The sequence below is a fragment of the Citrus sinensis genome, chromosome 5, assembly GCF_022201045.2.
Source record: "Citrus sinensis cultivar Valencia sweet orange chromosome 5, DVS_A1.0, whole genome shotgun sequence".
NCBI classification, from domain to species: Eukaryota; Viridiplantae; Streptophyta; class Magnoliopsida; order Sapindales; family Rutaceae; genus Citrus; species Citrus sinensis.
Window position 1 is genome coordinate 38,391,686 of NC_068560.1, and position 24,576 is coordinate 38,416,261.

Below are 24,576 nucleotides of genomic sequence, written 5' to 3' on the forward strand. Positions count from 1 at the left end.
TAAAAATTATTAATAATAGCAACACAAATGAAATATTATTATTGATAATATAGTACAAAATTAATATTTTTTTAGAATAAAATATTTATTATTATTAATTAAATAAATAATTAATATTTATTAAAATTAATGTTTAATATTATTAATTTAAATATAATATTTATTTATTTTTATTTTATTAAATTTAATAAAATAAATATGATATAATTATTATTTTTAATAAATATGATATTATTTATTTTATTAAATATGATATTATTTATTTTATTATAGGGATAAAATGGAAAGAGGGGGAGTGGATTCCCACTCCCACCTCCCCCCATGGGAGTGGGAATTCCACTCCCCACTCCAAAATTGAGTGGAACTCACGGATTCCCACTCCCACTCCTACTCCTCCTTTTTTAAAGGTAAGTAAACACTGAAGTGGGAGGAATCCACACTCCACACTCCTACTTCAAAAAGTAAACACTACCTTATTGTAGAATTATTAGGTGGCTTATTTTTATTATTTTTTACTGTAAATATGGGTAGCCATGCGTCCACAATTAGGCAATGTTGTGTTCTAGAGTATTCTAATATTACTCAAAGCAAGGTCGTGATTTGATTCAGGTGATATGATGATAACTATTGAAATCTTCTAATATTGTTTTTTTTTTTTTAAATTAATCTATTAATTATCATTTTATGATTAATGCATAAAATAAAGGATCCAACTACGGTACCACCGTGTTACCCGTACCACTGGTTTTGTCTTTTGTGCCAACTGTGTTGTAAATTTTCATTAAACCCCTTTCATTCATTTTTATTTAAACTTTACCTCATAAATATTAAATTAATTTCTATTGCATCCATATAAACATTATAATTAGCACCTTATACTATTTGTTATTTATACATTTTTCTTCTATATTACACATTTATCACAATACCCCTCTTTTTATCACAAATACCGGCGAACCCGACCCGAATTTCGTTTCCATTTCCGTCCACGCCACCGGCCAAGGTTGGTACCGATCGGAAGATCGTGCGACGCCGGTCATCTCCACGCCATCCTTGTCACAAAAATAACCGGGTCAACCCGACCCGCGAACCCGACCCAGATTTTGTTTTCGTTTCCGGCAACTCCACCGGCCAAGGTTGGTACCGATCGGAAGCTCGTGTGATGCCGGTCATCTCCATGTCATCCTTGTCGCCGTAAAGCATTCGGAAAGCTGCCAATCGAAGCCGTGAAAAGTCACAGAATCCCCGCTTCAATTCGCCGTTGTTTCTCCAGTTTCCGGTGACGCCACCACTTGAGTTTTGTTCTCCACAATTCTCTCTGTCTTTTCTGACCAACCACAGCCACCGGAGGAGCCGATTTGCCGTTGATCGGCCGTTGAAGGATTCACGAGTTTGGGAGAAATGAACTTAATATTTTTGAAGCAAAGTTCAAATAAGAATAAGTGAAAGGGCTTCATGAAATTTTACATAAAAAAAGACAAAAGTAGTGGTATGGTGCCACTGTTGCACGATAGGCGAGTCCTAAAATAAAATGCTTACAAAATCATAAAAAAGTAAAAGGGCGAAGTGGGCCCATGGTGATTGATAAATGTGCGGTCAAATCCACGATATTATTGATATTGGTGAATATGAGATTCTACGTCATTCAGGTTACGTACATAATCGGGAATTGGTTAATTTAATGCTAAAACGAATAAACGATACGACCATCTGATTTGGTTTAAAAAAACGACCTTAGTCTTCTATTTTTTGAGTGCTTCTAGAGACGATGACGATGGAACCTTCCGCAGCGGATTTGTCATTATTAAATATGTTTTTATATAAAATTTATTTGTTATAAGTTTTGATAATTATTAAATCCGTAATGATATTTGACAAATTTGTTATGAATTTTTATATTTAAAATTATAAATATTCAATATATAAATTTAATGACTTAAAAGTTTACCTAACACACTCAATTCTAAATTTAACCAATGTAAATGAAAAATTAAATTTCAACATCAATCCAACACAAATACTCAAATTTAAATATAAAATGTACAAATTCATAAAAAAATGTCAGAAATTAATATTTAAAAATAACAGTTATCATTTCATATTATCATTTGACAAAAGTTCCAAGGGAATATCTCCATTTTATTCACCACCATTAGCACTCGTCCAGTATGATTCTTACAACAATGGTTAATATTAATATTTTCTAAAGAATAATATTTTTTAAATACTAATCCTAAGAACAAAATTATAATAATAAAATAATACATGCATTAAGTTAAAGAAAATTTAATTAAATTATAATAAGTATATAAAGTATATTTTGAATTTAATTATTTTGAATTTAATTAAAAATAATTAAAAAAACTGCAGGTTCGTGAATACCAATGTGAGTATCTGTTGGATATTTGACTAATACCAAACTCACCTGTAACCTAATATGAATTATAATTTATAATACCAAACCCGTCTGCAATCCATAAAATTACCCACAACAAGTGAATTTTGACAGGTGCAGATTTGCGGGTATTATTGTTATTCCTAATGTGTTTCTCTATTAAAGAGTGTAGAGATACCATCATAAGTAGTAATCTTGGATTCTTAGTTCATGCCAACGATACTACTATACAGTTACGATAAGCTGTCTTAAACTTTATTATAGTTAAAGATCAAGCTCACAAATTTTTAAATACAATATCTGATAAAATACATTATATTTAGAATGTATATTTTTGTGTCTTTTAATTTGATCCCGAATTTATTACAATCCGAAATATCTGATTACTAAAATGTGATTGCAAGAGACCAAACTAATTCAGAAATCAGATATTCCTTAAAAGAGGCGAGAAACAGCTGATATACTTGGGGTGAAAAGAATAGTATAATAATAATTTTTGCTAATGAATATTTTCATTTTTCTCCTTTCTCTAGGTTAAAGATTTTAGTACGCTTTACAAGCTATTCAAAGTACTTTTGAACTATAATAATTATACAAGGAATTTGAGTATCAAAACTGCAGAACTTTAACCCTGCCCTAAAAAGAAGGAAAAAAAAAGAATAAAAATTGATGTACTGCCATGGATTCAGTCACAGCGAAGAAACTGATGGTCTCTCTTCTTGCCTCTCAACAAGCATACATCTTGAAGGTGGACCAAACACGCTTAATACAACCTGTGGCCATAGGGAAATTGTTCACAAAGTTATCTTTACTTGCATACAGAATATAAATTTTTGTTTCACTTTACGCCACTTGGGGTTTTGGCAAAAGTCTCTACAAATTGGAGACTGCAACAATGTACCATGCGTAAATCGATGCACTTACCGGTAGAAATACAAGGCCGTGCAAGAAACCGAGAAGGACCAGAGCTAGGTACATTTGGAAGTAATAAACCTGCAAGATATAAAATGGTAAAAGTATTAAGTGGGCTGGACAAGTAGTGCCTCCTGCAATCTGAGAGTTAAGTGTAGGAAAAGATACCACAAAAACTTCTGTCCTTGAGAAGCAAAGAACGATAACTCCAACTAGCTTTGTGAGCGTGATTCCACTGCAAAAGTGGTTAAAGGGATGGTCAAAAGCTGAGATGTGTGAAAAAAATTAAGCTGAGGGAGGAAGCTTCCTTTTTTTTTTTTTACATCTGAGTTAGGAGGATCCTAAATACTCGGGATCCATTGTTCCATTAGCAAAAAGGGATGGTCAAAATGTCAATCAGAAGTCACAAGTTCATTGAAGAGAACAAAAAGAACCTGAAGACAGAAGCCCCCATCGTACCAAGAGCCTCTTTCATGCGCTGGTTTTTGTCTCCACTGCTTACCTGTTAAAGAATTGCTTGAGAACATGCTAGAAGAAGATATGTTTAAAGAATAGCATAAAGAAAATGAAATTATAAGGGGAGTATCAAATAAAGAAGGGATAAAATTTCCTTCGAGATGCACTATATAATTGGTTGTAGTGCTAAAAAAATTCATCCTACCACTGTAGTATCAATGGCATACTTACAACTGTTCAAATACAAATCATTAGGGATGCGAATTCTGTGCTGGGTTGAGTTTTAACTGAACATTGAATCAATGGTTGCTAGGCAACATAAATGAAAAGATAGAAATAAAAATAAATCCTAATCATTGATTTAGTGCTTGGCAAAAACTTAGCTCAACGGTAAATCTTAATCCAATCATCAAATATGTATATGTGTCTTCAAAGAAAGAGAGAGAGGACCCTTCTTCTCTTTCAACTAATATATATAAATAATATTTATGGGATTTATGGTATTAATTTGGGAAGAGTGTCTAGCTAATAGTTTATGCAAGACATGGGATGTAAAACATAAATTTAAGAAGAGAAAATGGAAAAGATACTGACGGAGAAAGCATGTGTTATATGCACGCAGAACTCGACAGCAATGCCAACTGCCATGACAAGATTAACAACAGAGACTGCATTTAGTTGGATCTTCAGAATTGCCATCACACCCTACAGAAGTTCAAGTTTTAAGCAGATGTTAAAAAGTAAACAGACAATTGATAACAGAGCTGCTTGAAATGAAAGAAGTTTAGCACAAGTACCATAAGATCCACCACAATCATTGTCAACACCAGCAAAATGATTGCTGAACTCCAAAAACTACATTTAAAAATCAAAGAAGGTAAAAAGTCATCTTAAAAAAAAATACAAGCCTAATTAAAAAAAGGCTAAAATTAGAATACCGACCTGCATGTGGTAATTAAACAAACAACAAATACGGCGCCTGGTAAAATATTTAAACGAATCAAATCAATGTTTTGGACCAGTGGAAATAACTCCCAAGTCAGCATAAAAGTGAAGAAATATATATATATATATATATATGAAGTCAGAATTATAAAAATACAAATCCAATAGAAACAACCGATTACTGTTATGTGGGAATAGTGAGTATTTTCTTCAGAGAAAGCCACAGGCTATAGGGCCAGTAATAAGCTTGTGTGATTTCCAAACATACTTATTAAAGCTATCCAGTTTCATACTAGGAAGTGGGAAATCGAGTCATTGTCTTATATCCCAAAAAGTCTGTATGCAAAGAATGATATATAATCACAAGCTTCCTCTCAGAGCATAGAAACAAAATGGCATGGAAAAGAAGGAGAAATATGAGTAGTGAAAGAACTGGTTTATGCAATACAACATTTGCTTTTGATGAAGACCATTTAAAGTCTAACCTTAAAAGCAAAGAGCAATAATACCAGTAAAGAAATTCCAGTTTATGATGTACTACAAAATCATCAACAGTTTCTGAGTGCGGAAGTCCTGAAGGTACTAACCAATAGCTATAGCAAGGTTGATCAGTGCAGTCCTCCAAATATCAAGGTATTGCTCAAAATACATATAAAATACAGAATACGGAAAGATCTCCATCTGCACCAGAAAAGAAAAATTATAATTGTAGACAGGGTAGAACTAATATGCTCTGCCTATTCTGCTAAAATGTATTACAGTAAAATAACAATGGGCTTCCCTGAACCTCCAACTATACACATGCATAAAGCATCTATGGAGTTTATCAATACTGACTTACAGTTTTTAGCATGACATGGAATTTTTGCTAGCAACATACATCTGCTGCCTAACATGGGAGCAAGACAAGACAGTTGCATGGATACTAGCCAGAAAATATAGTTAATAAATATAAATGTAAGTACCCAAGTGAAACTATTGAGCCAGTCACCAACTTTTGATTTATTACCTGCAAAGAATCAGAAACTCTTGAACTGAATTCTCGAGCAGCTCTCATGGAATTAACATAATCAATCTGAAATAAATTTACAGTTGAATTAAATGCCATCTCCACATAATTCCCAAAAAAATTAAAAAGAATGCTCAATTTTATTAAATAGAAGAAACTTTTCCTACCTGCCTGTTGAGGGGTGTATGATATGTACGAAAGGAAGAAGCTTGTACAATTCCATTTTCATAACCTGATGATGCAGAATTTACATAATAATCCACCAAAGGTAGTTCACAAACAAAGCCACCCATACATATATCAAATTGTAAACTGTTTCAGTGTCTGGCTTGTTGTTTAGAAGCGGAAGTAATTGAGAAAGCAAAAATGCAGTCCTTCTAACCTTTCAAATCCACACTGTTGGTGTATGCACCATGGCCACCCTTCGCACAACTGGCCGAAGGCAGAGCATTCAGGAACCATGGAAGTTTTTCCTTGAACTGTATGGTAGATGGTCGATCTTTAAGCAAATCCGAGTGGTGGAAGCACTGAAGAATGTCAAATTTTCTCAATAGTTAGAACTCAAAAAGTAAAAATGAGAAAACCTGTTGCCCTACTCCAAAACAATTATATAACGAATTGACTCTAGGGAGTAGATTACCGTTGTACAATCTTTGCATACTCCAGCCGAGCCACAGGAACTTTGACCAGAAGGGCAGCAAGGAGGCTGGAGGGAAGACTATTTTAGTAAATTATTGGATTCCCACTAAAAGATGGAAAATCTTAAAAGCATCAAGGTTTGATGTCCAAAAAGTGCCAGGAAAGCATTATCAAAATAGTATGCCACCTCATGATTACACAGTTAAGCAAATTCTCAACAATGGAGGCTTAAAGAGTTGAAGATTTATTGTGCCATTACTGTAAAAATGCTAAAGTGAAAAGAATTAGTCACATAATATTAAATTCTAATTGTTTTATCTAAGCTACTAAATAATCAGTTTACCACTTGTAATTTTAAAAAATTCCAGCACCTTTAAAAAAATTTAAAAACCAGAGACAACATAAGGCCTTGGAGCGAAATAGTACATAACAACAACAAACTGACTGGGGAAGCTATGAGAAAGACAGAAAGAGAAGGCCACATAATTCTGGAACCATTTAGGCAGACATTCCTCAATTAAATGAATGAAACAAGAATAAAAAGATGGAATTTTAACCTGGTCGTCAGGTGGGCAATAACTCCCATTTGTGAACTTTCGACAGCAACCAAAAGCTTCAGGAGATATCCATACAAGAAAATCATCAAGCCATGAAGCAGCTGGCTTAGCAATGTAGCTTGATTGTGGAATCAACGATGCTCTTGAAATCTAGTCAATAAACAAACATTTTGCATCAAGGATGTAATACTGTGGAAATAACATAGACGAAGAAGAAGGAATAAATATATTGACAAAGTGCAGAAACAAAGATTAACAGGCTAAACAATTAAAAATCAAACAAACCACACTTAAACTGTTCCACACTCAATGGAAGACACTTTGTAATATAACATGAATCTTAAAACTGTAAAAGGGAGATAAGGGGGAACTGTTCAAAGATATGTTCGAGTCTCAGAACTTGTATCATCAAAAAACAAAGATATTAAACATCTCCTCAACACAAATACGTATTCATGAATAGAGAGAAATTCTCTATCACTTATATGCTGCTTCAAATTTACAAACATAGACAAGTATTAGTATAACTATAGTTTTACAGACAACTTAATTAAAAAGTTGCTGAAAAAAAACTGTATAACATTGAAAGAATTTCTGTACATAAATAAAAGAAGGCGAATCAGAATATAAATGGCAGAAATCATCAAGTGAAACTTTGCATGACAATTAAATGAGGTGATCTTGGAGGTTGACCCAAATATAAAATAAAGATGTCCAGAAACTAGAATTTTATCTGAATATCAACAAAATGAGAAGAAAGTTCAACCTCATTCAAAAGAGAGTTTGAATCACATTGGCTGATTGAACACAGCTGATTCGTCTGCCTTGATTCTGAGCTGAAGTATAGAGTAATATTAGCATGAAAAACAAAATTGAAATGAAAAGTGATTAAAACCAATGTATGCCCAAGTGCTTGCAAATGGAAAAGTAAATTTGTAGCTGATTCATTTTTGAGAACAGAGGGACTGCTATAGATAATATCAAAATAAATGAAAAATAAAAGGCAAATTTATGCAGGTATACCTGTAATTATAGTTCTTTACAACAAAATAAAGTGGTGGTCCAATTCTGAGATGCTCTGAAATATTATTAAAATACCCCTGCAGCAAACAGGAACTCAAGAGTCAGAACTGCTGTACTGAACACAATAAATAAATACACAAGGACTCAATAAAATGTAAGAGTTATGAAGGGATTAAACCTGAAGATATGAGTCTCGTGGAAGAACAATCTTCTGCTCCAAACCAGGTTCAATCCGGGTGCATAATGCCTGTTAGTTTTAGAAATATGAGCAACTAAATTAAAACACATGAGAAACACATATCAAAGAACTGTAGATCCCATATATTTTTTGAAAATAGAAACAAATAGAAAGCAACTCACAATGCTAGCCAAAGTGAATGCAACAAATAGAGAAATAACAGCTATTTTCACTCCCCAGAGACTGAGAATCGTTGCATGGACCTCCTAAAAGAATTGGAAAAAGAAGCTCAAGTGGATTGGAAATAACAGTAAAGATGGAAAATCAAATTCAAATTATGAAGCTCAAAATTACCAAAAAGATGCTGCTGAATGAACTTTTAGCATTAAGAACTAGAGGGAATATAAAAAGAAACAAGTATGATAATCTTAATCCACACATCAGTAACATAAATGTCCATTGGCTAATTTAGCCAGAGACAAATATTAATAACATGTAATTTTTCTGCCCTTTTATTTTAATTATTTATTTGGGCATGAGAGTGGAACTTGTGGGGGCAGTCCCACTACCACGCTTTCTTCCCCCCACCCCGCGCCAGAAAGAGCTGGCGATGTATCTCGCACGATAATTATCATTCACGTTTTATCTCAATTATTAAATAAGAATTCATCATTAATACTGCAATCAGTTGCAACTGCCATTGCCAAACTTGTGTAATCAAATTTGACTTGTAAGAAAAGCATTAAGGGATCTACTCCTTTTTGGCAGATCAACCCATGTTTTGTTGAAAGTTTTGTCCCATGAAAATTGACACTAATTCAATACCATAGAAGATCTCATAGGATCCTTTTTTTTCATCATAAAAGTTTGTTAATATTCGGAACTATTAGGTTTTCCCCAATCAAATATGTGGCTTAGATGAGGGTCAAGCATTTTCATAGGGAAAAATTATTACTAGAGGCTCTGAGAGAAAACATCATGAATCTAAACAAAGAATGTTTGTGCCATGGAATATAGTTGAGAACTGTGAAACAAATATGACTTGCCAGGGAAGTTCAATGGCCAGCAAAGTTTAATTACCTTCATATATCGAGCCAAGAGTCCAGGTTTTCTCTGACCAATGCCTAAACTTCCACAACAAAAACTTTAGTCAGAGTTGATTTCAACTTCAAAACAGAAGATTGAAAAAACGAAGTGAGAATTAATCACCTAAAACCAGGTCAGGTAATACTCTAAACATTAATTAAGCAACTCTTAGAAGTACCTTTGTCAGAGTCAGCATATGAAGAAGATAGTTTTAAGCATGGAATACAGTCAACCCTCTTATCTTCAGCTCGCAAAAAGTCAAAAACTATTAAAGCAACAAAAGCAGTAATTTGCAGAAGGAAGTCCAACAAAACAGCTAGCGCTGCAAGAGTACAAAAATTGGAGTTAAAAAACACACGACAATGGACATCATGACAGTCACTCAAAAAGGACGAAAAATTATTTCATAAGTTTATCAATTTAAATGGATGACAATATCTGACCGGCAAACATGGAGAAGACACGGCAGGCTGGCATAGGAATAAAACTTCCAACTGCAAATGCTAAAACCTCAGATAAACTAGCAAGTGTTATGGATGGTCCAACTTCCACAAGTGCATTGCTTATTCGTGTTTCCAAAGGTAACTCCAGCTGCTGCCGCTTAACAGCATGCACTAGTATACACATATTATCCACCCCAACCTGTTATAGCAGAGGAGAAAACAATTACATGCTGCAACAGAACTTGATGACAGATATTGCAACAATTAAATAGAAATAAAAATGGATCAATCACCAAATTTTGAGAAGATTTTAAAGTTAGTTATTCTAATATTCAGATTGAAGGTCTTTTGACCTTTTGAAAACTGTAATTAACTAGCTTCATGGAACTTAAAACATAAAATGAAAAGGTTAAGAAGAAAATTTTCTGAAGAACTGAATGTGTCCACTTAAAGCTCATGTTCTGTTAAATATTAGCTGATGATTCTACCAACATGGTAGCTTGCATTATGTGAATCCAGGTCTGTGCCTAATTGAAGTACTCAACAGTTATTGGTACAAGGTAACAAAAGGGACTTAAGATGCAAAACTTTTCACAAACTTCGGGCCAATAGTTTTCATTTCCCATCTCATGGAAAACCATTTTCGCTCTGCCTAGCCCTATCCCCTCTAGTGGTATTTTAGTGATAGGTTCTATAGGAACCAGGTTTTTTGTTACTGGGATAGGCAAATTCATAGTCAAGTAATCCAAGTTTCTAAGCACTGATTTTATTTCCTGGAATCTGCAGGCTTAAAATTTTTGGTTCATAATCCACATTTCACACATGGCCCAAATCACAAGAACAGTGAACTCGCATCTAAAATTATGCAATCTGGCATCATATGAAATCGACAGATGGTGGAACTTACAGCTAAAACAAGAAAAGGAATAACTTCCATGATGATGAGGGTTGATTTTACTCCAATTGCACTAAAAAAACCAACTGATCCAAGAACAGAGAGCATGACAAGAACAACCCCAGAAAGGCCAAGCAATACCTGCAATCCGACCAATCATATACTGAGATAAGTTTGAGAAAAAATATGGTCAATTTCTAATGTGTGTATGTGGAAAAAATAGTGGATTAAATGATACCTTAGAAGAAATGTAGAAGGAAGATAAGTGAGGTGTATCACCCAATGTAAGAGATATGTACGCAAACATTACCAAGTAGCTTATCTGAAATGGAAAGGGAAGCAAAATTATACTCAGAAGAGAAACACATCAATTTGGCTCTGTTGTAAGAGAATGAAGTAACAGGGTGGTTTTATGTTAGCTGACCTAAATAGCTGTCCGAAGCTTAGTTAAGTTGAGTTATGATAGCATTCCGATTACAAGAAAGTTCATATTTTCGAAACAATAGAAGATGAAATATAGGACAAATTTAACAATCAACTCAAGTAAGTTTCAATTCCCAAGACCAGTTGGTCTACCACAACAATCATTTTTCTTCGATCCACACTACCCCAAGCCAAATTAGCATGAACGATATTATAGATAGTTTGAGATTAATTTCGTAACAGCAAACTAACATAAACGTTAAGAAATAAATATTCACCACTATAGTTATGGCATCTGCAGTACTTTCTCTTTTCAGTTCTTCCTCAATGGAGCTCTCCGATGAAAAAGCAAGTGTTAAATTTTTTGACTGAACCATGGGCAACAACTCATCCTGAAAAGAGATTAAATTAGCCACAACTTTAAAAGGAGTGGCAATTAATGACCACCAAACTTATAAGAAAAATAGATGAAAAACATGGGAAATCAAGTGAAGAAGATAAAACATTTCTGCATGCAAGATGCACCATCGTCCTAAGCCTAAATATAAAAAGGTTGACACAGTGGTCAACTGTTTGGCAAGCTACAAGAAAATCAAACAAACAAACAAATAGCAATCAATAGTGAACCACAGATACAAACCTTTGCTAACTGAACAAAGGCCTTTTCCCAAGCTACTGCTTTTTTGGTTTCATTTCCTTCTCTATCTACTGCATTGTTTACTGGATATGTAACAACAAAAGCAGATGCCTGTCTTGGAACATTACTTTAAGTTAAAGACTCCAATGGTACAATTGTATCTGAAATTTACAAGAGCTGGAAAAATTACCTCAGAATAGTTGTTCCCAGAGAAACCTCCTAATGCGGTGCTTGGATCAAGGGGACCTTTGAAAGCACTCATGCATGATTCTGTAGATGTATAATGCTAAAAAGACATGTAGCATAATCAGTAGGCCAGCTTGTAGAAAATGAGGCTTCCATTATTGTAAGAGAAGAGATCAAAAAGGAAAATTATAAGGCAAACAAATTAATATAATTCTGTCAGACACATACAACAAGAACATCGGAAGAAATTATAAAACAAATGCCACCAACAGAGCACACAATACGATTCTAACCAGCAAGGAAATGCAGATAAAATTGTTCTATTGACTAGTAATTTAAGATTCGACAACTTTTATAAACTTGCTTATCAGAATCTAAATAGCTCTATCAGTTGAACTTTTGACATTATTCTCAGTCTCAACTGCATTTAAGTCATCATCATTTTTTCAGATCAAAGTAGCACATGATTCCAAGAAAATATAAATAATATCATTACCAAGGGAACAATTGGATTTTTCAGCATAACATGATGTCTAAGTATAGAATATAGCAGCTCGATTGTGACATGTGCCATTGCACGAATTCATGCCCACACAGCTATGCCAATTTCGAGTTCATAAAATGTGCTTTTGCAGAGTTCAACCCTTTTCAACGCCCAAATGCCAACAACACAATGCTTCACCAGTCATACTCAACTCATGCAAGGACAAATATACTTTAAATATTACATTTAATATTTATAGTATATAATCTAAAGCTTAATTTTTTATCAGACATAAAAGATTAAAGGTCAGACATTTTCACTTATAAACAATAAAGGCATGCTCTTGCACTTTAAACAATATGGAGATCAAGATTACTAATGTGTACCTGAAAACAATACTTGACATGTTCAACTCCTCCGAAATCATCAAAATTTTTAGGATCCATTTTGAAATACTATCATAAGGAAATAGCAAATAATTAAGGAATATGTTAGTCCAAATAATTTATTTATTAGGGAGCTGGATGCAGTAGTTAGGGAGTTGTCACAGAGAAAGACATTACCTGCAGAACGCTTTGTGTGGCACAATCCTGGCCCAGTGGCTTCATGCAAATGTCTGTGAGAGATATCATTGAGCCAGAATAATTTGCACGAAGTCCATCAATCTATTAAGATTGAGTTGTGAATTGAGTTATTTAAGTCAATTTGTCAAGGAGGTTCAAAAAAGTTACAAAAACTTCAACTTAATAAATTAGAAAACAAATTTGCATGTTAATACAGTTTAATCATAACAAGTTTCATCAAACTTGCCTTCTTCTGTATTTCAAAAAGTAACTTAATGTTGCTCTCTGTCACAATACTCGGTAAGTTCCCATGAGTGGTGTCTGGAATGGTCGCCAATATTAGCTGGAAAAATTAAGTTCCATTAGTTCTTTCTATCTATGAATTATGCAATAATAAAGATTTGTCCTGGTTATACAGTGAAAAATCCTCAAAAAAGAAGTTACCAGATAACTAAGTCTTATGAAAAGTCACATCGGTATAAACTGAACTAGGCACAAATGCATTCTAGAAAAAATAAATGAAGCATAACAATCCAAATGAGAGCCTTTAACTGAAAAAAAGGAGCTCCACAATAGCTTAAAGTTTACTTGCACACTGTTACATGCAGGTGAATTTTATTCTCCCGCAAGCATATAGAAAAACGTTAACAGAATGATATCGTGGTCTTTTTCTCCACAGATCAACTGAAAATAACAAGAATTTTCAGTTGGACTGTGCTTGTTTCTTTCAGTTATATTATAACAGAGAGGATGTTAAACCTACTTTGGCCTCCAAACCATAATCAAAATTTCCCTCTTTTGTACTTCAAAAAGTAATAAAAAACACAATAACTACAAAATGCAAACCTCTTCAATTCTGTAGAAAGGAGCAAGGTGGCTGTCGAAAAATAGTTTCTCCTCTGCGGCTCTACTCCCAGGCCCAACCCAAAGCTGAAACAGTACATGTATCAAGAGTTGACAGAGAACTCAAGCAAAAAGAAAGAAATGCTAAAATTATGGTAAAATAATCGTAAATATATGTAATGTTCACAGAGAATAATGTAATAATTTAACCCCTGATAGCCCTTAATGAATTTAAAGGACATTCAAATCCTTAACAACTATTTTTGCATTCTTTCGGTCATGTTTCCCAACTGCATATCACTTTGTAGTTTCTACTTTAATCATTTACTCGGTTTATTGTTTTCCATTTCTTTCCACATATGTTTATTAAACCACCCAAAATTTATAAAATGTGAGAAGTTTCTTTTTTTCTCTCTCTCTCTCTCTCTCTTTTTTTTCGGGCTACTAGACATTTTCCCAAATACTTGTGAGATTCTACTTGAGAAATTCTACTTTATTGAAGTTTCTCTGCTTCCTTCCGCACACATTCGTTGAGCATATAAGATGGCCTCGCCACAAGCTTCATCTATGGTGGGACAATAGAACCAACTTATGTCCACATGAGAAAACAAATGACAGGGGGAATTGACGCCCTGAGGATTTAGGAGCTATGAATCTTTAAGAAAATCCATGTATCATAGTAAGAAAGAGATGGCTGCACTTTCCATTGAACAATTATTAGAAAATGGCATCCTCAAAAGATTTAAATCCTCCCCCCTCTGGAAGTTACTTCCAGAAATTTTCTACTGTAACTGAAATTATCCAGATTAAGTCAAGAATATATTATTTTGTACTCAGCCCTACTGCAGTATACAAACTAATTATCCCTGCCATAACATGTCAAAGTTCATTAACCAAAAGACAGTGAATCACATTTAAACTGAAATGACAGCAGCATATTGAAGCAGAATTGAAAAGGATGAGTAGCAGAATTGGGGACCAAATAAGGCAGAATTTTTTTTTAAAAAACACTATTCATATATGATGTAAAATGCTGCTTGAGCCAAATATTACCTTCTCAGGCCGTGTTTCGACCTCGAAACGGATTAGACCTAAACAAAGTAGAAGAACCAAAGCCATTGACAAACTCAATACAAGGGTTGGATTTCTAGCAACCCATTTTCCATATTTCCTGAGCACAAATATGTTTCAACAGGTCAAAATTCATTCTGCTTGAAATGATGTATAAGCATTAAAGGTAAAGGCAGTGACCTGTAAAAATTTGACATGTATCCTTGCACAATCGAAAGCTGAATTCTGTTTCTAGTTCTAGGAGTACCAAGCATCTGATACAAAAATCCAGTAAAAAAAAATTTATGATGTGAGTAGACTAACCAACACACAAAAGAAAGAGAGGGAAATAAGGAGTTAAAAAAAGAATAAGGGTTTGTCAGAGAAATTTATCCAAGCATGAGTGAGTCCTAGTGTATATGTTAGAAATAACCTAATAGTAGATTCGCTGTTGCATGATACACAGAATATCTTTATTTACAATTGAAGGTAAAAAAAAAGAGAAGGGAATGGCATATCACTGGCTCAAGATATATAGTACATGAATGTAGCCTGTGAATGTGCAGTATTATGCGTCATGATAGAAATTGAAGATCATAATATACTAGAATGAGTGAAAATTGGCATGCACCTGCACCTGCATGGGGAGGTTCTCTTCTTTCTGCCTTTCAACAGAATGCAGTTCACTACCATCCATTGCATTTACCAGTGGCTTCATTCTAAAGGATCGGCTCCTTTCTCTTTTACGATGAAAGAAACCCCACCCAAAAAACAGAGAAACCAGTATTATATACAGGATTGCTAAAGCAAAGTCAACACATTTGGCCTGCAGATGTCAACCAGTGAACATTAGCAAAATATATATGATACCTAAAATTACACTACATGAAAGTCTAAAAGCATTTTGATGACAATTGCATCCAGAGCAAACAAGAAATTGAATGCAACAGCCAAATTTGATACACAATGGTGTTGGCTCTCACATTAAGAGATCCCATTTTAACTGAACAGGAGCTGCTTTTGTGTGGAGGAGGTGCTGTACTAGAGCAGACAGGAGAGGAAGTGCAATCACCACAAGAACAGCCAAGTGAACCATCAGCACATGAATAAGCAGATACATTCATAGGTATCATTCCAGATAACTCAGGAGCACTTGGCCAAAACTTAATAGTATATGGTGAACCAGGCAGATTGGCAGCAGCTCGCCTACCAATAAAAGCAAACCAATCTGCAAAAAGAAAACATTCAAACACAACAAGTTATCAAGATCATAGGGAATATATCTATAGTCTCGTTGGAAAAATAAACTAGTAAAAAGTGCAGACACTTTTCAGTAACAACCAGTCCACTTTTCAAGTCCCATTTGTGAAGACTTTGAAAATAATAACTGATGCATCCATTTCTTTAGTCAATGCACATAATTATTCTCCCAAAACCAAACCTAAATCCAAGCCGCTGCAGCTCAAGCCGACCTTTGTAGATTTTCTTTTCAGCTGTTTCAAGGTTCTGAAATATAGCGGGCTACAAAATTGGATTTAGCCCTTCTAAACCTACCCAATCAACCCCTCATTGGGTAGCCAGACCATGGAACTTAGCAATTAGAACAGTTAGCATCCAGGTATTTGAAATCAGCATTTTCAATTAATCTTTAGAGGTGCCTATTAAATTATTCTTTGGAGGAGCTAAGAATTAAAAGGATATTTGTTTTACACCTCCAACCATAGCAGGTCATCGAAAACAAAAAAAAGGAGAGATAGAATAGATAGAGAGAGCAACCTTAAGTTTAATCACCGAGCATCAATTTACCTTTAAAATTTTGAGCACCCCCACCAATAAAATCTAATGCTCGAGTATTCATGGTACCAAATTTTACATCCTTGCAAGATTCATATAACCCTTGACCAAAAGTGTCAGTTATATAATAGTCAATCCCATCCACTGTCAAATTATTACTGACCTGCAACAAGTTTAAGGAATAAATAAATTATACATGCTTCAAGGTATTTTCTGTCTCCAGTGGGAAATGTGATGAAAACCAGAACTTAAATTCTTGAAAGAGTATGTTACTGCATAGGAAAATTAATATTTAAATTGTAGTTTTTTTGTAAAAAAAAAAAATTTGAACAACAGCAAGATTGAAAGGCATGTTAGATTACCAGAAGACTAAATGTGCTTAACATGTCACAATTTGTGTCCAGGTAAAACAATCCAAATGATATAACAAAAGAAGCAACATGAGAACAAACTGACTAGCATGTGCTAACTCAAAATAGAGGAAACACAGAGGACACAGATTCTTATTTTTTAAATCTCAGATAACAGAATTGCTTGCTAGTTGTCAGAAGGGAGACCTAATAATATTGGAATGCTTAGAGATCTTTTAAAATGAAACCATATAACAATAATAATGATTTCTGACCTTGGAAACAGAAGTCACATTGATAAATAAACTCTGATTTGGAGAGCAGGTAAGCTCACAGAACAGATTTAAAAAGTTTCTCAAACATGCTGGACAACCTACAAGAAAGGGAATCGCCTGCAAAAAGAAATACGTACATGAGAACTGTACAATTGGCATAATTTTCGGTTGCTTGAGTATTGGAAAAACATAACTGTAACCAAAGCACCCTTCCTAAGAGCATGGGCACATGACTGTGGGTATTCATAACCATTTCCTTTGAAATAAAAAGGTGATTGTTCCATCTTATAGATGGGCTGCCTTCACAGCATTTCAGGTCTCTGTGGGAACTGGGAAAAAGACAGAAAGAGGACCTGAAATCATGAGACAGGATAGGACGAATAGGTTCAGATAAAATTCTTACTTGCTGAACTTGTGTCCGTAAAGTATCAAATTGATCTTCTGTACAGCAAACATTGCCAGTAATTGTCGGGCATAAACTTTGAACTTTTGATGAAAGCAAGTCATCTGGCTGGGGGAACACAATGAGATGTAATCATCAGATGGTTATAATAAACGACAAATGAAGGAAAGAAAAAGTTTGTATAAATTTAAGAACCATCAATAATCACCATTACTGTAGAATCTATGCTAGAAGAGCTGCAAAAGATACCTTAACAGATGGGATATTATAAGGACAATTCAACACTTTTCGGTCACTACGTGCTCCACAAATGTCGTACATTGCACAAAATTCCTCCACATGTTTCACCTCCCTAAACAAGAATCAGGAGCTCAATTCTTCAAATATCAAGTAAACAGATCACTAATATCCAAAAACAAGATGGCAGAATTAATATTAGTCCGGATTTTACTGTTAAATACGAAAAAGCAATAATCAACGCACCCTGCAACGGAGTTGGATGTCGCAAGCAAGCGTGCGTCAGGCCTCTCTGCACGAACTACACATAAAATAAATAAAACCTGCACATATTATGTAACTTCGAGTTCAGCTACCTTTCACAAAAATGAATCATCACATGATATCAGTTCACTTCAGTACCAAAACTGAAGCTCAAATAAATAAGACTCTTCATTTTTTTTTTAAATTAAACATATATAGAATCTGCTCAACTAAAAACTAAAAACACGCACAATCCGCAACTTCTTTTTTTCTTTTAACTTCATATTTTGAATTCTCATCCAAACTTAAACTTCAAATATATTACGATAGCAGGAATCTAAATTCAAAAAAAAAAAAAAGCAATGGCAGCAAAGCTTCTTGCCTGAAATAAAGAAATCGATTGGAGAAACTTTATTTTCCTGCGTGAGAGCTTCATTTTGTCGATCACGAATGCGTTGAGAAAATGAACATAAAAGCAAGAGAAAATGAAATGTGGAGCCGAGACTTCAATTTCAACAGAGAGTCAAAAAAGGAGCGAATTTATAGTTACTGAGAGAACAGTCTTCTTCGCTTGCCGCTGGCGACTTCACTCTCATCAAGCGCGTTCGAATGAGTCTAGTTTCGTGTGCTTATTTACGGTTTTGGCCTTGCTTTCGGTTAGTTTGTCTCGTCGGACAAGTGTTCCAATTTTTTTTTAAAAAAAAATCCATTTTTTAATATGTAATTAAGTGCAAGGCTGCTTTGGTAATTTTGAAGTGACGAAGTAACGTTAAATATATAACAAATAATGATTTCATCTAGATCACAATCGGACTGGCCCACAATTTTAATTCTCATCTGTGGGAACCCGCTGACTGTGATAGATCCTTATTCATGAGTTGAGTTGTGTCCTCTCTCTCAATTTAATAATAAGAATAATCTTTTACCAAGTGTCTCTCATTTTATTTGAATTGTGTACTGAATTAAAATATAAGAAAAATTCACTCTTTATTATAATGTTTTTTTATCCTTCATCAAACCCCTTTATTTCAATTCATTATTCTTTTCCTCTTAATTTAGTTTTCATTTTGTTAAAATGATAAAAAGATTCCTTCTCTCATCCCTTATGCTTAACAATTTTTTTTTATTATCAACATCAAATTTTCATTACATAATTCATAGGATTCCAGATTTTTAACAAAAGCATTAATTATGTGAAGTGATGTTGAATTGACCAATTATAGCCCAAAAAAAAAAAAACCACTCTTGAAATTCCTAACCTGATTTAAAAAAATTATATTGTTATAAAACATGTTTTGACTCAAATTTTATATCAAATTTTTAAATAAAAAATGTAAGTTAAAATATCTCCATAGTTCATATGCATGTTTCATACAAATTTTACTCGTGCGGACAAAATTTGGATAATCGAGAGTGATTTTGCTTGATATTATCTTATTTGTTTATGTACATATGTTTTTACATAATTTATTAAAACATGCACGCGATAGTCGATATATTTGAGATTTTGAGCATGTTTGTGATTGCTTTAAAATTGTTAAATAACCACTTATTTAACAATTTAGCACCCAAACACTTTTTAAATTGGATTACTTGAAAATCTATTCTCAAATAACCTATTCTTATCTTAAACATTAAAAAGCTAGTTTTGAAAATTAATTTTTTAAAAGAATATGATATTATAATTCATAATACCAAATTTATCCTCATCTTACCAACAAATTTCCAAAAATACATGTACACTGAAATAATATAATTTATTAATATCCATAAATTTATCTTTAAAAATAAAATTAGAAAAAAATTGGTGATATGTTTCATCGCCTCAGATTCGGAGGAACTTATCCTACGGCGACACCGTTGATACCACTCGATTCAGAATTTTTCGACCGATCTAGTGGTGATGACATCTAAGACATGCAAGTTATCTTCGTTTGTTGCACACCACTTTAATTAGCGGGGACCCTATAAAACCAGCATAAAATGGCTTGAGCATTAAGGCTTCTGTAGGTCCGTATTCAGGTGGCTGTATACCTTATATCGTCATCAACGATAACATTTTTTTATCACCAAACAATTTATCAAATTATTTATAGTCAGCTGAGCTGCTGCGTTGGAGCAACTTTAACTTAGAGCATTTTTCAGAACCATTAGATGGCTATAACTGAATGGCAAATGCTAAGTTATAATAATTGTAACATACATCTCTCATGTGAATCACATAAATTATGGGTCCTATAATTTTATGTGGTTCACACGAGGGATGTATATTACAATTATTATAACTTAGAGGCTCCATAACTGAATTTGAAACAATTGTAATCATGTGCATCCAATAATTTTAGGAACTGCTCTGCCTTAGAGTTGTTTTAAGACAGCTGAACCTTTATTTATATAGCTTTTTATATTAGAATTTCCATAAGAATTGATTATTTCAGAAGCGAAGACAATCCCGAACATACCCTTTGTTTGTGGTATCAAACAAAAAAATTGAAAGCTCAAATAAAAGAGTTGGTTATGAATTGAGTGATATAGGGTTTGGTGAATGAAAGTGACAAAAGCAAAGATAGAAATATTCATGCATTAATACTTTAATAGAACCCAGTACGGTGTTTTGACAGGTAAGTGAGAGTTGGTCGTTGAGGGTTCTTTAGCGTGCGGATTTAATAGCCCAACTCAAATTCCATCGTTTGCTTTAATAATATAATGGGAAATTTTTAACCTACCTCTAAATAAATTGACATTTTATATCGTGCACTCAAAAAAATTGATGTGTTACATCGCACCCTTAATTTCATTAATTTTTCAATTATTTCTAACGGCTCCGTCTAACTTTTGATTGAATGATAAAAATACCCCTCTCTATGAAAAATAAAATAAAATTTTTAATTCATTTAATTTTTTAAGATTTTTATTTCAATTGCAATAAAAAAAATTCTTGTTACATGTACATTGTCACCACTATTATTTTTCCTTTAATTTTTTAAGATTTTTATTTCAATTATAATAAAAAAAATTTCTTGTTACATATACATTTGTCACCACTATTATTTTTTCTTTAATTTTTTTAAAATTTTTATTTCAATTGCAATAAAGAGAATTTCCGTTAAAATTAATTTAAAGGATTAACTTTTAATTTTACCTCTCCACTGTTAAATTTAACTGAAAAAATAAAAGAATTCAAGGTACGGTACAATAAGTCAAATTTATTGAAAATGCGGTATAAAATATCAATTTATTTGGGGTAGGTTAAAAATTTTCCTAATATAAACCCTGAATTGAATTTGTCAAACAGGGTGTGAGAATTCAATTGTGGGAAATGAAAACGACAAAGAAATTTGTGGGATGCCCCTTTTACATTGATAAGTTGGAAGGAGCCATAGGAAATACCGCCACGTTTGGATTCTCAACGACCCCACTAGAGTCAGTGTTGCTCCAGAACAGAATTTCTCAGCATCAGTCAGTGTGGATCAACCACTAATCCACTATGTTATTTTGAATTTAATTTCCCATTTTCTCTGTTTAATTAAAAAAAAAAAAACTACTCCACAGTTTAAAGCGTAAATACTCGGATTTGATATGACTACTTGGATTTTTCTTTTTAATTTATAGACATTACTTGCAAATATTATGTCAAAAACTTCACGCAACGATACATAGTATTCAGTAATCAATTAGTTTGATTGAATATGTCCCTCTTCATCACCTATAGTATTAAACTAGCAATTACATCCATATAGATTATGTATTCTAAAAGAAAGATATATGCTTAAATGAAATAACACATGATGTTTCAATCATTAAATGAATTCATAATTTTCAAAGTAATATAAGACATAATTTAACTACTCAATTTTTATTTATTTATTTTCTATAATAAAAGTGTGAGAGTACTTGATTAACAAATACTATTTTTATTTAGGGCGTACATTATGAAATAAGTTTTAAGATTTGCAAGTGTTCGTATGAAAAAGTAACGATTTTCAAACTTTCCAAATATATGAAAGGGATCTTTTACCACTTCATTTTGTTTTATTTTCCTTGAGTTTGTGAGGATACAATATTAAACAGGTTATGCATTAAAAGTGAAAAATATTTGCACTGGCTCAGAGTATTACGATTTGCTTGTATGAACGAGGATATATGATCAATAATATATGTGCAGTAATTGCAGTTATCATAGAGCTTTTAATGGTGTTCTTTAATTGCCATCATCCGAGTCCTGCAACAACTGCGGTCGCTCTTTTTTTTGAGACTGATTAATCATCAGATTACTGCATTACACAGATATTTACAACAACTGTTTATTGTAGCAGAGGTATTACACTGATATTTACAATCAGATATACATGATTGGGACTTATATTATTACAATGAATTCTATGAAGTACATGCCCAATACAAATAACCTCTCACAAGAGAGGATGTCCATACTCCACTTGCATTTCGCAAGGGAGAAGGATATAAAGAACATTTAACCCCCACAATGCTTTTGTGGGGGCTAGAACCGCTGCCCTCACAATGCTTGTGAGGGCAGCAGCCCACCACTTCGGCCAAGGCCGAAGTGGCAACTGCGGTCGCTCTTTGCCGCAGCTACATAAGCGTTGGGTACACAATGTAACAAAATACTAAGTATAAAGTACATGATTAAATTAACATTGTAAAGGGTAATTATTAATTAACAGCTGCAGAAAATCAAATTGTAAGTGGGACTAATTATTAAGAGTGTGATGGTGGGGCCACAGAGAGCCCAAAGGGGTTGGAGTCACTCTACTTTACTAGAGAATAGATTCTAGATGTGTTGGGAGGGGGGGGGGGCGCGTCCTGAGCGAAACTAAACCAATTAAATTAATGGAAGCTCGCCTGCGCTGTTATGGGCTTTATAATTTGTAAGACTCAGTCGTCGTCATCATTACTACTCATTTGACGTTATCATAACACTCGGCGCCACGCCTCAATCATGCAAATTGCAAGTTTTGCCACACGCCACATGCAATTGAAACTCAGCCGGCTAAAATTAAAACCAGATTCTTGATTCTTTCATTCACATCACACCCGCTCACGCTGACCACGCACATTCACACTGGATGCGTGTAACGCTTAAAAAGCCGTTACTCTCTGTGTGTGTGAATTGCAGTTGGATGTTGGTTGTATGCACGTTATATATCCCCGTATTTTATTGAGGCTTTCGTGGCTTATTCTGTTTGCGTGAGCTTAACACTAAGCAGCATTTACTCCATTTGCTTTACCCTACTAACACATAAAAAAAAATTATTAATTATTTAATTTATCCATATATTATTAATAAAATTACATATATACTCTCATTATCAAATTCCTCTATTTAATGGATTCTAAAAGCAATTGTCTCGTCTCACGTTTGGGGCCCAGTTAAGAGTACCGGGGGAAAAAGGGTGAGGTCTTCAGTAGCAGGCTTGCTTCAGTTTCAAGTTTTAGCTCAGGCCGCGCGGTCCACAGGATCGAAATCATTTGGCATTTGAGTGTACGCATTTCAAATCGCAGAACACGCGCCTAGGACGAATTTCTCAAATATTTCATTAATTGCTAGTATATATTATTAATTAACAGAATGCTTTTCCTAACATCCCCCGAACCCCCACCCCCAAAACTATATATATATATACAGTAGCGGACCCAGAAATTTTATCTAGGAGGGGCTTAGTATAATACAATTAAAAAAAATTCACTAACAAGTGCTAATATTAACCGGCATGCGGCTGTTTTAACTTAACAAAGGTACTCAGTTCGAGATTTGGGAATGCAATTACGTTAAATACTTGTTGGGAGAATTTTACCGCCTTAGTGGTCGTACCCGGCTCGAATATAAATTAGTCAGGGCTCAATGTGGTCTTTAGATACCAGATGATTTAATAAACTGAAAAAAAATTCAAACAAAAACAAGTGCCAAATTATTGAACTTCATTGAATTAATAATTTTCAACACATTAATGACTATCCTCGACTCATTTTCAGTTTTTAAAAAATTACATACTATAATAATTTCATTATCAGCTTAATCAACAATTTGAAATTTTGTTGTTTTCATGCAATGACTTAAATTAGAACAATTATTTGAGGCAAAAAAAAAAGGTTACCACAAATAGTAAGAAATTTAGTTGATCAAATAACTCTAACTCAACTAGTCATGTTTAATTCATATGAGAAAATCTTAATACTTCATTCGTTTTTTATTTGAATGTGATAAAAAGACCGTGTAATTTTATTTTTGAAAGAGTGATGAAACCAGTTGGCTAATTAAAAAGCTAAAAACCAATGAATTTTACCTTGATATTTTTGAAAATTTAAAGTTATAAGATGACACTTATGTCAATCAATTAAATATTCACTTAAACACTCCTTTCAAGTCTAGTACATATATAACAAACTAAAAAATGAGCCAAACGTAAAAAATATTTTTAAAGGAAATTTTTTAAATCAACCAATTATAATATATATTTAAATAAATTTCAAAGCAGCCCCTCCTGGGCCTACACTAGGTCCGCCCATGTATATATATATATAGACAGAC

The 24,576-nt window shown here is 33.6% G+C and overlaps 1 protein-coding gene across 3 annotated transcripts; it reads right to left on the bottom strand.

The window, feature by feature from the left end:
- Nucleotides 1-2,879: 2,879 nt before the first annotated feature.
- On the bottom strand, nt 2,880-18,598 carry LOC102618032 (uncharacterized). Of its 3 annotated transcripts, none has more exons than XM_006473734.4 (39): nt 18,409-18,598; nt 18,030-18,106; nt 17,796-17,898; nt 17,547-17,654; nt 17,144-17,260; nt 16,531-16,681; nt 15,708-15,952; nt 15,362-15,550; nt 14,926-14,999; nt 14,728-14,845; nt 13,678-13,761; nt 13,079-13,174; nt 12,832-12,933; nt 12,655-12,723; nt 11,789-11,884; nt 11,602-11,709; nt 11,240-11,353; nt 10,777-10,860; nt 10,551-10,679; nt 9,644-9,842; nt 9,379-9,522; nt 9,195-9,238; nt 8,297-8,380; nt 8,115-8,183; nt 7,937-8,013; nt 7,680-7,749; nt 6,914-7,063; nt 6,358-6,423; nt 6,100-6,244; nt 5,885-5,949; nt 5,718-5,783; nt 5,296-5,389; nt 4,706-4,742; nt 4,561-4,618; nt 4,358-4,468; nt 3,742-3,809; nt 3,476-3,542; nt 3,320-3,388; nt 2,880-3,168 (listed from the first exon to the last, which is right to left on the bottom strand). In XM_006473734.4, the coding sequence occupies exons 1-39, from the start codon at nt 18,460-18,462 to the stop codon at nt 3,085-3,087; spliced, it is 3,885 nt and encodes a 1,294-aa protein (XP_006473797.1). In that variant the 5' UTR covers nt 18,463-18,598; the 3' UTR covers nt 2,880-3,084. The 3 variants fall into 3 exon arrangements, with proteins under 3 accessions (XP_006473797.1, XP_006473796.1, XP_015384287.1); XM_006473733.4 differs by having other exon boundaries at nt 15,356-15,550; nt 18,409-18,597; XM_015528801.3 differs by lacking the exons at nt 18,030-18,106; nt 18,409-18,598 and adding an exon at nt 17,338-17,472 and having other exon boundaries at nt 15,356-15,550; nt 17,547-17,650.
- Nucleotides 18,599-24,576: the final 5,978 nt, after the last annotated feature.

Excerpts from the sequence above, each read along its gene's own strand:
- LOC102618032 (XM_006473733.4), bottom strand. The coding sequence starts at position 18,462 with ATGAAGCTCTCACGCAGGAAAATAAAGTTTCTCCAATCGATTTCTTTA. Across the intron at positions 15,000-15,355 it reads ACCTCCCCATGCAGGTGCAG|ATGCTTGGTACTCCTAGAAC; the intron begins GTGCATGCCAAT and ends TTTTTGTATCAG. Across the intron at positions 10,680-10,776 it reads CCTTCTACATTTCTTCTAAG|GTATTGCTTGGCCTTTCTGG; the intron begins GTATCATTTAAT and ends GTCGGATTGCAG.